At 32.8% G+C, this 13894-nt stretch overlaps 1 protein-coding gene across 1 annotated transcript; it reads right to left on the reverse strand.

Annotated features, from left to right (window-relative positions):
* Window positions 1-876: 876 nt before the first annotated feature.
* On the reverse strand, window positions 877-13482 carry LOC144845724 (chondroitin sulfate proteoglycan 4-like). The gene is made up of 4 exons (XM_078703152.1): window positions 13370-13482; window positions 11854-11867; window positions 4629-9251; window positions 877-4390 (listed from the first exon to the last, which is right to left on the reverse strand). The coding sequence occupies exons 1-4, from the start codon at window positions 13480-13482 to the stop codon at window positions 1914-1916; spliced, it is 7227 nt and encodes a 2408-aa protein (XP_078559278.1). The 3' UTR covers window positions 877-1913.
* Window positions 13483-13894: the final 412 nt, after the last annotated feature.

Here is a 13894-nt window from a genome sequence, read left to right on the forward strand (position 1 = left end):
TGCACAATCACAAGTGGGAACCGACGACGCAACAATGCTGCAAACATCGCAGGTTTGATTTCACGCAGGCGGGGGAAAACACAATTAGTAGAAGGGCATTTACATACGTTGCGTTCCGTTGCGTTCTAGTGGGAACCAAGCTTGAAGCAGCTATAATCATATTGAGGATCTACACTAGAAGAATAAAATATTCTTGTCATAAGACCCTTTCTAAACTAAAATAATAATTAACTAAGTAAACAGATAAAGTAAATGAGACAATAAATAAAATATCGAATAAATGAAAAAAAGAAACAGCAATAATTACGACATCATCAGATAATAGAAGGAAAGGTAGAAGTGAAGCGAAAGAGAGGACGTAAGAATAAACAATAGTTTGATAACATCAATGAATTGACAGGATCGAATTTAGTGTAAGCAAACGTCTTGCTCAAAACGGACCTGCTTTGAAAAACAGGTAGAGATAAGAGATGTGAACAGATGGTAACCAATCATCAGTATTGACGACGGCCAAACTTGAACACTTGAGTATGCATTGTGATTGCATTTATTTTAATAATAATAATAATAACTGGTACTTGATATAGCGCATTATGATGAAAGCCTCAATGCGCTTTACAAAGACAGACAAATTTAGAAAAAATTACAAATTAAAAAGGTGGGTTTTGAGGAGAGATTTAAAGATAAACCCCATGAATATATACCATATATTTCAATTCTTCTCTTTTATATGCAAATAAATCATTTTGTGATAAACCCCATGATTATATACCATATATTTCATTTCTTCTCTTTTATATATGCAAATAAATCCTCTTGCACTTAATAATGTCATATCGTGGTAAATAATAAATGGACACTTCTTAGTGAGAAATAGTCTAATAAATACAATGTAGACTGGTTTTTGGAGTTGCATACATTTGATATATTTATTGTATCTAAAACATAATTAGCATAAAAAAGACTATGGTCAACTTTTAAACATAAATATATTATATTAGCATATTTATAAACAATAGTAAAATGAAATATGTACAAGATGAAATAGACTACTAACAACACTAAAGTCAGTATTTACATTATTTTAAAAAAAAGAATGTTCAGCGCCACCAATCTCCCAAAACCGCGTAATTCATGTTGGAAAATAGACATTATTACTGTATATTACATTGTTACTTGGTAGATAGCCAAACATTTTTTTTCCTTTAAAAATTTAAATATATTGAAATGTTTTTTTTAAATAGTTCTACAAATAAAAAAAACTAATCTATGTTTTTTCAAACTTAATAAATACTTTGTATAAATTAAAAACTTCAATTAAAAACAGTAGTTTTTTATGTTTAAAACTGTTAAATTGATATAGTAATACTGTTTGTAAAACTTGAAATTAAAAAAGCATTATACGGTTTGTGTTTCAATCCATTTCTAATATACATCATACATGTTCTTATAAACTTACACTACTTTCTTTGGTGTTTGGAATTTGAAAAGTAAATCAAAAAGATTATCAAATTGATATTGTCATAAAATACAATAAACGAATAATACTGTATAAATCATCAATTGTTTTTAAACTACAGTATTATAAAATGTATGAAATAAAAAATAAAAAACACAGGTATGTTACAGTAGGTAACACAAACAAAGCTAATATGGGTTTAGTTTTACTTTCTGTGGATAATACTGACAATAAAAACCAACTGACAAACCAGTAATGGTTCGAGTAATAAGTTAAGCTACAATGTAATCTTGCTTTGTTAAGAAACAGGCCTGTACGTGCTTTACACCTTTTAGGCAGTGCAACTGAGCAGAATTGGGCACTATGGCTATTATGAAAGCATACAATGGTAACTTGTATTAACATAACAAATATCAGAGATCATGCATAATTATGCAAAATAAATCTTGAGATATTAGACCCAATACTGGCTCTTTTTTAATTTAGGAGTATGCATTCCATGAGAGTCATGAGATAGACTATAAGACAATGAACCTGTGCCATTTGAATTTATACTTACCATGGACGATTTCTTAATAGAGGACGGAGAAGGAGGACGTCCAAGTGCTGTGACAGTTACTTGTGGTACTGCTGGACTTGCCACAGGACGATGTAGTGAACCAGATCCATTGTATGGAAATTCATGCGATGCTGCACTATAATTCACAGCACACACATTGAGAGGAGGTAAAATACCAGCTCGTCCTGGTATTGTTGAAGCGCCCGGGTATGGCCCACCATCCATGTCTGGATATGGCGACTCTCGTCCACTATTACTTTCCTTTCGCTTTTTTTTCACTACAACTAAAACTATTACAAATATTATGATAAGAAAAGCAATGATTACAATAATGATTGGAATGATAATTGGAAACAGACTACTGTCAGAAGGAACAGTGTCAATATTCTCTTCAATATACACAGGTAATGTTGTAAGTGGTTCTTCTGTGCCAATATCTTTGCCAACAATGGACAGATCAAAGTCTGCATCAAAATTAGGCCCACCTACTGTACCACTACCTGTATCAAATGAAGTTGTTTCAAATATTTCTGTGGTAGGCTGAAAGGGAGAGGGGAATATTGTAAAAAATCCATTTAATTGAACAGGTTGGGCTTTTGTTGAGCTAACAAGTAAACTGTACATATCAGTCAATGTTTCATTATCCTCAAGATCAACATGATGCATTTCAACAGCAACAAAACCTTCTGTTAGATCCATGAATGTAAATTCTGATAATTGTATCGATGTTGATGCATTTATTATGGCACCATAAGCTGGGTTATCTGCAATGGTAAAGAGAAGATCTGTCCCAGTACTCTCTTGAAGCTTGGTTGCATTGATTTGATCTGTAGAAAGTTGGAATGTATCTTCAGTAGTGACATTGAAACTGTTAAGAACAAATGCAGGTACAACAGTGATGTTAAGCGAGTACTCTTGAGAAATTGTCTCATCAACTGTTGCAACATATGAGAAACTATCATCAGATACAGAAAGATCCCACTGTACGTACTGAACCAGTTCCCTGTCAACGTCATCTTGTAAAAATACTGTTACAACTTTCCCTTGCATTACAAAATTTCCAAATGTTGGTGCTGTAGTAATGTTGTAAGCAAGTTGCAATTTGTTACCATTTGTTGTTGAATTTAAATTGGATCTGTCAAGGAATTTTTCAGTGTTTCCTTGAAGAAGAAAAATATCTTTACCAGGCATTACGTCTATTGTGGTTGGAATGATTTTAACACTGAGGAGTTTGAACAAAGGTTTATGAGCACCATCTGAGACTTCAAAGGTAATGGCACCTGGTGTTGTACTGCCATCCTGAATAAACAGTATATCATGTGAGTTTATGTCTCCTTGTGTGAATGTCATGACATGGAGCTGTCTGTTAGATTTTAAAGCAATATACCCATTGGTTGGTTGAGTAAGAAGTTTGTATACTATCTGATCTGGTGGAGTGTCTTGATCGATGGTCTGCAAGTCATTTTTAGTGACAACATATTCTGCTCCTTGTGGAACCTTCATCAATAACTGCTTTGTAACAATCTCAAACATTTCATCATTAACTGGAGTAATAGTAATATTAATAAGTTCACTTTGACTAGTAACAACCAAATTCTGTTCATTTACAAGTGCAACTTTGATTTTTATGAAGTCTTTTTCAGTGTCTGAATCATCATGCACATACGTAAGCTCATTCTTTTCTATGTTTTGATTTGTAAAGGTTTCATTTAATCCCATATCAATATTATTTAACTTGAGAATTCCTTTATTTGGAAGTTCAGTTATAGCATACAGAATTTTGAGATTTTCATCTTTTCCATCATTTTCTGATGGAAATGTAAAGAGTTTCTCAGTAAACAGATTTGTGACACGAATGACAACTTGTTCGCCTTCTGTTACATTCAAACCACTATTATGTATCTTCATGCTCTCATTAGCCTGAAGTGGGGTAATAGTAATGTTAACCATTTGATTAGTGAGGTTTTGTGAAAAGGGAACAAAAACATCAAATCTGAAAGAATCATGTGTTGCTGGATTATGTATATCTGTATGTAGATAACATATAGTGCCTTTTGTGATGTCATTCTGTGTAAACTGGCTAACTTGAAGGTGTGAAGGACTGGTTGCAGAAGTTAGGTTTACAAGCTCTCCATGCTGAGGATTCTGAGTGATGACATAAGTGATAGAATATCCTTGAATTTCAATGTCCTGATTGGCAGTAACCAGCATGTTATCAATTGTGATTGGTTTTAAAGAATGAGTACTAACTTTGAAAGGTTGGTTACTTGTTAAGCGTATTCTAAGTTCTTTTGCTGTAATGCTGAATATCTGTCGATTTGAAGTGTGGGTACCATCTGTAACATGAAAAGGAAATCCACCCGTACGGGAACCTAGAAGAAAAACAAATAAAATGGAAATTACTATTTTATACAATAAATAAAAGGCATTCAGACATTATTAATAACATCTGCGTCATAACTGAATAAAAGTAAATACACTAATTCACAGCACAGTAATTTCTCAAGAAATCTCTCATTTGGAGTGACATATTTTTGAACGAAACATGTTTACTTATTGCAAAAACTGATTAGTACACATTGAATATTGTATTCTGTTTTAGTGTATTACCTGTGTGTACAAAAATGACTTTTCCCTCATCCAGATCTTGCTGGGTAAATGTCAAAATCGATTGGTTCCTAGCTCCTTTCATAACCAAGTGACCATTATTTGCTGAAGTTAATGTGTACACAAGTTCATTAGGACCAGAATCTTCATCAACGGTTCTTAGTACATCTCCAGAAAGAATTGCAGTAGAGTTAATGATAACCCCAAGTCCTTTATTTACCAGAACATTTGGTTTGTGATCATTAACAGTTATCACATTAACCAGCATTTTGTATGTGTTGCTGACCTTACCAATTTTGGTGAAATTTGCAATGAAAGAGAAGCTATCAAGCAGGGTATTGCTACCATCATGAACATAGTAGACAAACTCATCTTGGATATCTTCCTTTCTGAAACTGGTGATAGGAACTCCTGCATATCTATAGTGATCCAATATTCCATGTGATGGATTGGCAGTCAGTTGGATGATGTAATCATCTCCTTCATAGTATGGATGGTCAATACTAATGATTTCTGGTGTTATTGCTTTAGATCCACCTTCTTTCACGGTGATATTGTTAATAGTTAGTGGAATAATATCTGGTGCAATTTCAATAATAAATGTAAGATTATAAAGCATTGATTGTCCATTATTAACATCGTATGTAAATGTATCTTGACTTTCACCTGCATCTTTGGTTTGAATATATTCTACTCTTCCTTGATTGACATCATGCTGGGTAAAAGTGAATTCTGCATCTCTTCTTTTTCTTGTATGTCTATTGGAGTTCAATTGTAAAATACCATATCTAGGTAATTTATTCACCATAAAAATAATATCGCCTGGTAAAGAATTCTCATGGTATACTCTAAGGTTTGACTTGCTCAGGACAACAGCTTTGCCTTGTTCCACAAAAAAGGGCTTGTTCTTGAAAATCTTTGGCGGAACCTGATGACTTTCAACATAAATGCTAATGGTAAGTGATCCATCCGTGACTAGATCTCTAGAAACAACAACAAAATCAAAACTATCCTTTAGATTTTCTTGAGTATTTGTCTGTTCCGTACTCTGGTACTCAATTTTCTCCAAATACATATCTTCAAATGTAAATGATGAAACTGGGGAACCAAGATTCAGGATTTGTCCAAATACTGCAGGTTTCACAATATCAACAACAACATTTTTGTCCTTTATATTCATATTTGTTTCAAGTTGTAAGTATGAACCAGTAATAGTAGTGGTAGCACCATGTTTTACAGGCAATTCAGAATTGGTTGTAACAGTGAGAAATGGATCAGAAGCTATGACTTTAAAATAAGAAGTTGTTAATCGACTTTGATCATCATCTCTAACAACCAACAACATGCGAGCCTCATCCACACCGTTGTGCTTAAATAACAATTTTTCGTCATCAATATCTCTCTGGCGAAACCTATATACTTGCGTTTCAACATCATGAACCCAAACAAACTGTCCATTGCGTATTCCCTGTCTTCTGTATTCAATATCAGCGTTATCAAAATTGATATCGTCATCTACAAATTTCAAATCTCTGTTGGTGAGAAGTTTCTTCCCATTCCGGACAACATGAAAAGGTTTGTCTACAGTACGTTTAGGTTTATGATCATTGATCAAAATCACAGTTATATTAAAGTATCCAGGCTGTTGCACTTCATGCATTATTCCGGCTTGGTCAACAAATGAAGTTGATGCTAAGAAATTAAATGAGTCGTTAAAACCTTCTGAATGATCATGTTGGTAGCGAACAGCACCATCCACAAGATCACTGTTAAAAAATGATGAAATATTTCTAGATACAATTTTAGATGTTGAATCAATCAGCTGCAAAGAACCATGCTGCAAAGTTGATGTTAAAATGAACTCAAAATCCTCATTTTCCTCAACACTCACATATAATTGTTGAGCAGTTATAAGGCCTGATGCACCTTCTTTAACTGTGATTCCCAAATTTGTCACATTTACTGGTCCAACTTCCGAGACAAAAGAAAGATTGAATTTCAAGTGTGATGATTGCGCATTAGAAACAAAAGCTTGAAAGAGGAAAGAATCATTAATAGTTTGACCAACATCATCATTTATTTTATACTCTATGATTCCATTATTTATATCTCTTTGAGTGAAATTTTGACCACCCATTATTTTGTCTCCATTTTTTAGCAAATGACCTTTCAATGGAGGTCTGAGTATATTAAATCTTACTGGTGATGGAAAGGGTGCATCTATAACATCTGCTGACAAACTTTCCTGTGTAATCAATCCTTGTCGTTGTTTATTAAGTGTTAATCCAGTGTTGTTCAAGATTCTAATTTCAGTTATAAGTATATTTACTAAAACTCGTATATCCTCACTGGTTTGATCCAAGCAAGTCGCACGAACAGAAAAGCCATCACGCTTTCGACCGGTTCCATAATTATTAAGAATGTATCGTAACTTGTGTTTATCAATATGCCGTTGAGTGAATATGTTAACCTTTTTCCAAAGTTTTCCATTTGTATTTTTCTGTATCTCACCATATCGTGGATTAGCAACTATTTCATAGCTTACGTCTAGTTCTTGATTGTTGGCATTTGATTCTATATCTAAATTCTCTTTTGTTATGATGACAGAATTTCCTGGATTGACACGCAATTTAGTACCATGAATCACAGACAGCTCTAAAGGGACTGCTTCAATTCGTAATGGCACTGGCCGGCTATATTTAAATCCATCATTAACACGTAGTGTAACTCGTGATTTATTTGTAGGCCCAGTGTGTACAAAAAATACCCTCCCTGCATTAACATCAGCTTGTGTAAAATCTTTTGTACGTAAATTGTCTACCGTTACATAGCCAATTTTTCTTGAATCTAAAACAGAGTATGTTAAATTGCTTGGGTCTGTATCAGGATCATTAGCATTTAGTTCAGTTGACGACAATACAATGCTGGACCTTTGAATTATTTTAAGAATGTTATCAGATGGTATCAAAAGTTTTGGTGGGTCATTCACAGGTATTACATTCACATCTAAATTAAATTCAGCATTTTCAAACTGTTCTGGTAAGTTGTTCTTCCCAAGCACTTCCAACACTAGCTTGATCTTATCTTTGAAATGTTCACTACCATCATGCCGATATGTAATCTTAGAAGAACCACTTAAATCGAGTAGAGTAAATTGCTCTGTTTTATCATTCTTCCTTAAAACATATCGATACAATCCACCATGCTTCGGCGGTTTTTGCTGGCGAAACAAAATTTGTGATGGACGTAAACCGTATAATGTAAGATCAATGTTCAAGCGAATATTATTTGACGTTATAGTGACCCTGCCACCTTCTAGTAATGTCACCGGTTTTGTGCTAATTGGTTCGTTAATGACATCTACTGGAGGAAGCGTTGTAATTGTTTTAGTTGATTGGGAGATGTATAACGTTGGGTCCATTGTAGTGGTAAAATCTGCATTGCAGCTTTGTGAGGCACAATTACATTCATAGTTCTCTGTACCTACATCTGTGCAAAGTTCATCTGCTTTGCATGGATTATCGTAACAAGGAAATTGGTAAATACATCCCATGCTAACGCCATGTGTAACACGTGTATCAGCTAGGGTTAGCTGTTGATTATTTACTTCAATATCACGTATACATCCTTGAAATGAACCACCTCTACTTGAATGCGTTATAGAATGAATGCCACTTTGAAGTGCATCAAGACGCGACTTTAGCACAACACCACCGATAAACATCATTCCATTCATGTTAAATATTTCGGAATCTGCTTCCAGCTCTTGGACCTCTGCTTCATAATCAACGCTAATACTTATTGATGTGTCTGTAAATTCAATGATTAAATAATGCCAATTTGAGTTATCAATTTGTATACTAGAACTGAAGTCTACAGCACCGCTTCCTCGATTAAAAGTTGTACGTACTTTCCCATCTTTTAATTCTACAGCAATGAAATCCTCTGTGATTCCTCCTTGATAGAGAATTAAACCATTTGAAACGGAAGTTTTCAACCAACAAGCAAATGAACCTCTTGTTAATATAGCCCATCTTGGCATCTGTAAATATGCTGTGTCCGATAAAAAGCTTATAGGGTCATTTGGGGCAGCAACAAATTGTGCGCTGCAGTTTGGAGTGATGTCATTTGATGTGGCATCATCAGTTTCCAGAGCCAGCTGGAATACATCAATATTATTAAATAAGACATTCTCAATGCAGCCCCTAAATGACTTTTCCACTTTACTTGAATAAGTGTGATTAAAGTAAATTGATGTGCCTCCGATATATATTCCATCTGTCACATCAAATACATAATTATTTCCAGGGAGAACAACTATTTTTGAGAATTTCTGATCAACAGAAAGCTTGACTGATCCTTCAAGTTGCTCAATAGATATCTGATGCCATTCAAGGTCATTGACCTTGATCTTCTGGTCAAGGGTCATATGAATTTCACCTGATCCAACTTGCATCCATACATGTATTCTGGAAGATTCAATCTGTATTATGCAGTAATCTGTTTGGCCTACAGCCATAAACAATAGTCCTCTTGTACGACTGGTACGGAACTGAAAAGAGATTTCATTCTCAGAGGAGACATCTTCAAGTGGAAGGTGGATGAAACTTGTTCCATAGAATGAAGCTGAAATAAAAAAAAAAACATGATTATTAGTATACAAATATATATTTCTACAAATTAACATACACCATTCACACAAAGGTGGGCTAAAAGTCTTCATTCTTTAAATATAACACATTGCCCCAGTGTCAGATACAGGATTTGTTGCCTAAAAATTGTAAAATGAATTGCTATACTTAATAGCATATGTTCTATCTGTATATATGTTCTGTGTATATGTTCTCTCACTGACATCAGTAAGCGGGAAGTTAGTCGAAAGCGGCAGACTAGTTCTCGATGAAAAGTCAAACTATTCCGGCATATGACACTCCCGCTCACAAGTTTTTTCCTCAACCTTGGTATACTCTTCTCCTACACGGTCAAGCTACCAAGATAGTGCAGTGGAAATGATATGACGCCATTTTACAGCATTCAATTCAATTCATTCAAAACATTTCATTCAAAACATTTCATTTTATTAAAACAATTCATTCAAAACATTTCATTTTATTAAAAGCATTTCATTCATATCGCATAATTCAATTCATATCGATGCATTTTATTCACATATCGCATCATAAAATACATCGAAATGTTGGTAGATAAAAATATGGATTTAAAACATTTTCATTCCCAAAAGCAGGTTTTGAATAGAGTAATCTGTTCTACATATTTGTACAGAATATGGTAATTAGGTATTTAATGACATTTATGTTATGTACAATTAAGTTTTATTTGCATTTAAATTTACACAATCTTGGAAATAGTGAATATCTTGATTTCAAAAGTGTAGTCATTTTACATGTAGTTGTTTACCTAGAACAGCTGAGATGATAGCCAAACTAAAATAACTTGTACTACTATAACCCTACAAATCTCTCACATTTCACCCAATCTCATCTGACATAATAAAGGCATGTTGTTTAGTTTTTTGCAATAAGCTGTTTAGGAGTATTTAATTCCATTGAAATACACTCTACTTTTAACAAGAGGCTAGGCCAAGGCCTAAACCATTTGTGGAGGTAGTTCATTCCAATTCTATAGACGGCGCACACTACAGGTTGATTTTCGAAAGTGCCCAGTCAACAACCTAGTCTCGTGTTGCGTGTGGTTGTTGCTCATTTTGTAACAAGGATGAACCACATACAACAAAATTCAATGGGATAATTTACAAGATTGCACTTAAAATGCATATAGTAGTTATTGAATATCATCTGACCCACAATCCTCCAATCAAATGTCAAGAATCTACTATGTTACAATAAAGGAATAAACTCTTTACATTCAAACAATTATTGTTTATTATACTGGGCAGGGCACTAGGAAAAACATTTTTTTCGACAAAATGAAGATTTTGATTCACATTGAAAAATCATTATATATATTCTACAATGGACAGGCAGTACTGTAGAAGACGTTTGTATGCCAAAGGTTACAAAATTTATATTGAAATACATTCATCTGGCAACAACAACTCAAACATATCAATATGCATTATTTGCAATTAAGTAAATTAAAACATTGATCTTTCAGCAGGAATTATCTGATAAGTTTCAAATAACATTAAGCTTTATACTAATCAACGCGATAAGCACATGACCGTACAATCTGGTCTAGTGAATACATTGACATAATTAATAGGATTCAAATTTTACCAATCATAGCGATATTATACATAATAAATAGGACTACAGGGCATTCTAGTTTATAATAAATGCTGTAATATGTGCAATTAAAAATACTACTGTATGTTATGTACCGTATGTTATTGAGCTAATGATGTGTTTTGATTTAAAGAAGATGACTGCCACCTGGAACTCAATGTTTAATTTCTTTGCAACTCATAACAAAGCTATTCTGGGTTTGGGTGCAAGTGAAGCCTCAGAGCCAAAAAAATGTGCAATAACTTAATTAGGTTACTGAACTGAGGAAAAACACTAGTGCATTGAAACTCATATTCTTTGTCAAGTAAAAAAATGGAGGAGATTTTGCACCCATTGCACAATGAATTACTAACTTGAAGCAAAGCAAACTTCATCCTTAAAAATGTAAAATAACTTTTATGTAAATAATTCTTTGTACACATCCGTGTTTTGAAATCAAACTCGAACTAAACTCATTTTAAGGATAATTAAGTTTTTTTTAACCTATACATGTTAATATTATGTGATATCAGTATTTTAATTTTAAAATGTTATGTTGTCATTAAAACCAAATTGCATGTTCAAGGTTAGAGGTCACCCAGTGAATGACATCAAATAATTATCTAATTCTGAAGAGATATAAAAGTATTTTAAAATTTCATTTGTAATATTGTATTGTATTGAAAGTCCCAAAAATGGTGGAGACACAGTCCCTTCAAGTCTTCCACTTAAAATAAATTAAATCGACTTTAGAGAAATATAATCCAATTCATAATTCCAGTTTGTTATCATTAGCAAAACTACGTTGTTAAAAAAACAATTAATGATTCACACATCAGCAGTCCTACAGTATAGCAACATAATTCTGATAAGTTTTATTTTATGGGTTCTAGCATTGATTCTAGCAAACATCCTATCCAGCAAACCCCACCTTAAATAGACCTTAGTATTATTATTTTTTTTAAGGGTATACCATTTCTAACCTAAGGGTTTATTTCTAAAATAAAAGAAGTGTTTCAAAATTTGGCCAAAATTCATGATATGAATAAGCTCTCATGCTGAGAGTAGGCTATAACGTCAAAATGAGCGTTCAATTAAATCACTGACGCCATGTTGATGACAAACATGTTTTAGTACAAGCTTAGTACAGAGAGAACATTGTTTTGCGAGTAACATCCTATCTATCTTTAACATCTAACTCCTTTTATTTGAGTACTTATCCAATTCTTCTTCAGTTTTGCTTCTAAAGTAATCTGTTAAAAACAAGATCTCCACTCAACTCAAACTAGATTTAGAATGAATTGGAAATCAATTTGCCTTGCCCTGAGTTGAAGAGATAATTTTTGTCAGTTTTCTTATACTTATAATTTACTAAACCATATTTTGCATATTAAAGAGACAGTTTTTTAATAATTGAAATAATGGAAATTTTAATTTGTAAATAATAGTAATATAGTAATTAAACACACACTTAAGTGTATTCTTGCCATTTGATAGGTTAATTTCACATGTGCGCTGCTCACTATTAATTAATTACTCCTACTAAATTAAATTCAATGAATACAAAACATTAAAAATATTTTCACCATTTAGTTTCACCATTTTATTTTTACTGATTTATGTCAACTAATCTTAACATCCAAAACAATGATATTATGCAACATAAAATGATAGATTAGGATTTAAAGATGTATTGTCCCCCTGAAAAATTATTTATAAAATTTGTTTTGTTGCGTATGCCATTTTAATATTTAATAGTTATCCACTTTGACCAAAAATTGGATATAAACAAAATTTATTTACCTGAAAAAAACTGTGATTTTAAAGCAAAAAATGGCTAAATTGGCTGCCAGCCAATGGATTTTTGGTTGAATTTAACCATTTATTATGTTATTTTATAAGTGAAAACATTATTTTTTTCGTTTTTTTCTCTACGGAACAGAAGTGATTAACTTTATTAAAACTACAAAATAACCTAAATCAAAGTATGATTTAATTATACAATACATACAAAACATCTTTAAAATTTAAAATATTTTTTTGTTGGTACTGATTCACACAAGACGATCACTAGATAACCAGTGACCATCTAGTGTGTACATTAATGTTAAATGATTTTGTTTATTCTTGCGATACTTTACAACCTACTAGGAATGAAGGAGAAACCTGTCAACTAATTGCTTTCAACCTTAATAACGAAATCAATAAAATTAATTGAATATGGAAACGTGATAATAGCCATATTGAAGCCTGGATGAGAGAGTCTAGCTGCCTTTGAATGAAACCAATTACAGTACTTTGTTAATGAAGACTCTAAAATTTACTCTTTCCATCAATGAATTACGAATAATAAATTTGAGAATGGGTCTAATAAGAATTGTGTGAAGTAGCATAGATTTCAGGTCACAATATATTATAGCAAGCCAAGAATACACCAATGTAGAAAACAGTATATTCATTATTTTAAAAGAAGCTGAAACAGTATATTATTATTATTACTGCCTTTCCGCTGAAAAGTCTGCCGACATTTCCGCTTGGGCTGCTCCGTAAATCTCTTTTACTAGTTTCTTCCAGTCTGATCTTTCATTGGCTAGTTCTTTAAGTTGTTTCATGTCTTTCTTGGTTTTCAATTGTCCGGGATACTTAATGTCTGTATTATGCTTATAAAGGGTGAGTAGGTCGTTGCTGAGAGTTATTGGTAGGGTGGTTCTCGGTCTTCCTCGAAATTTTATATTGGTAGTGTTGCTGAAATAATAGCTTATTGCTATGTTGGCTGGTGTACATGGGTCTTGTCTAAGTACTGTATGTGACCCAAAAACAGTCTTCATAAAAAATATTTATTATATTTATCTCAATTGTTTATGTGTCATAGGTAAAAAAAAATAGGTATACATTTGTTTTATAGTATTGCGATGTGTAAAGTTTAGATTATTCTACACAATATTCATGTTTTTAAAGTGCACATTCTCAGTTTACATGACTCATGTAATTCAAACATCCAAATTAATGACAATATAAGCACAT

This window comes from Antedon bifida, chromosome 6, assembly GCF_963402885.1.
Source record: "Antedon bifida chromosome 6, ecAntBifi1.1, whole genome shotgun sequence".
NCBI classification, from domain to species: Eukaryota; Metazoa; Echinodermata; class Crinoidea; order Comatulida; family Antedonidae; genus Antedon; species Antedon bifida.

Coding starts and splice junctions, on each gene's coding strand:
- LOC144845724 (XM_078703152.1), bottom strand. CDS start 13,482: ATGAAACAACTTAAAGAACTAGCCAATGAAAGATCAGACTGGAAGAAA. Junction 4,391..4,628: donor AGTCATTTTTGTACACACAG/GTAATACACTAA, acceptor TTTTTCTTCTAG/GTTCCCGTACGGGTGGATTT.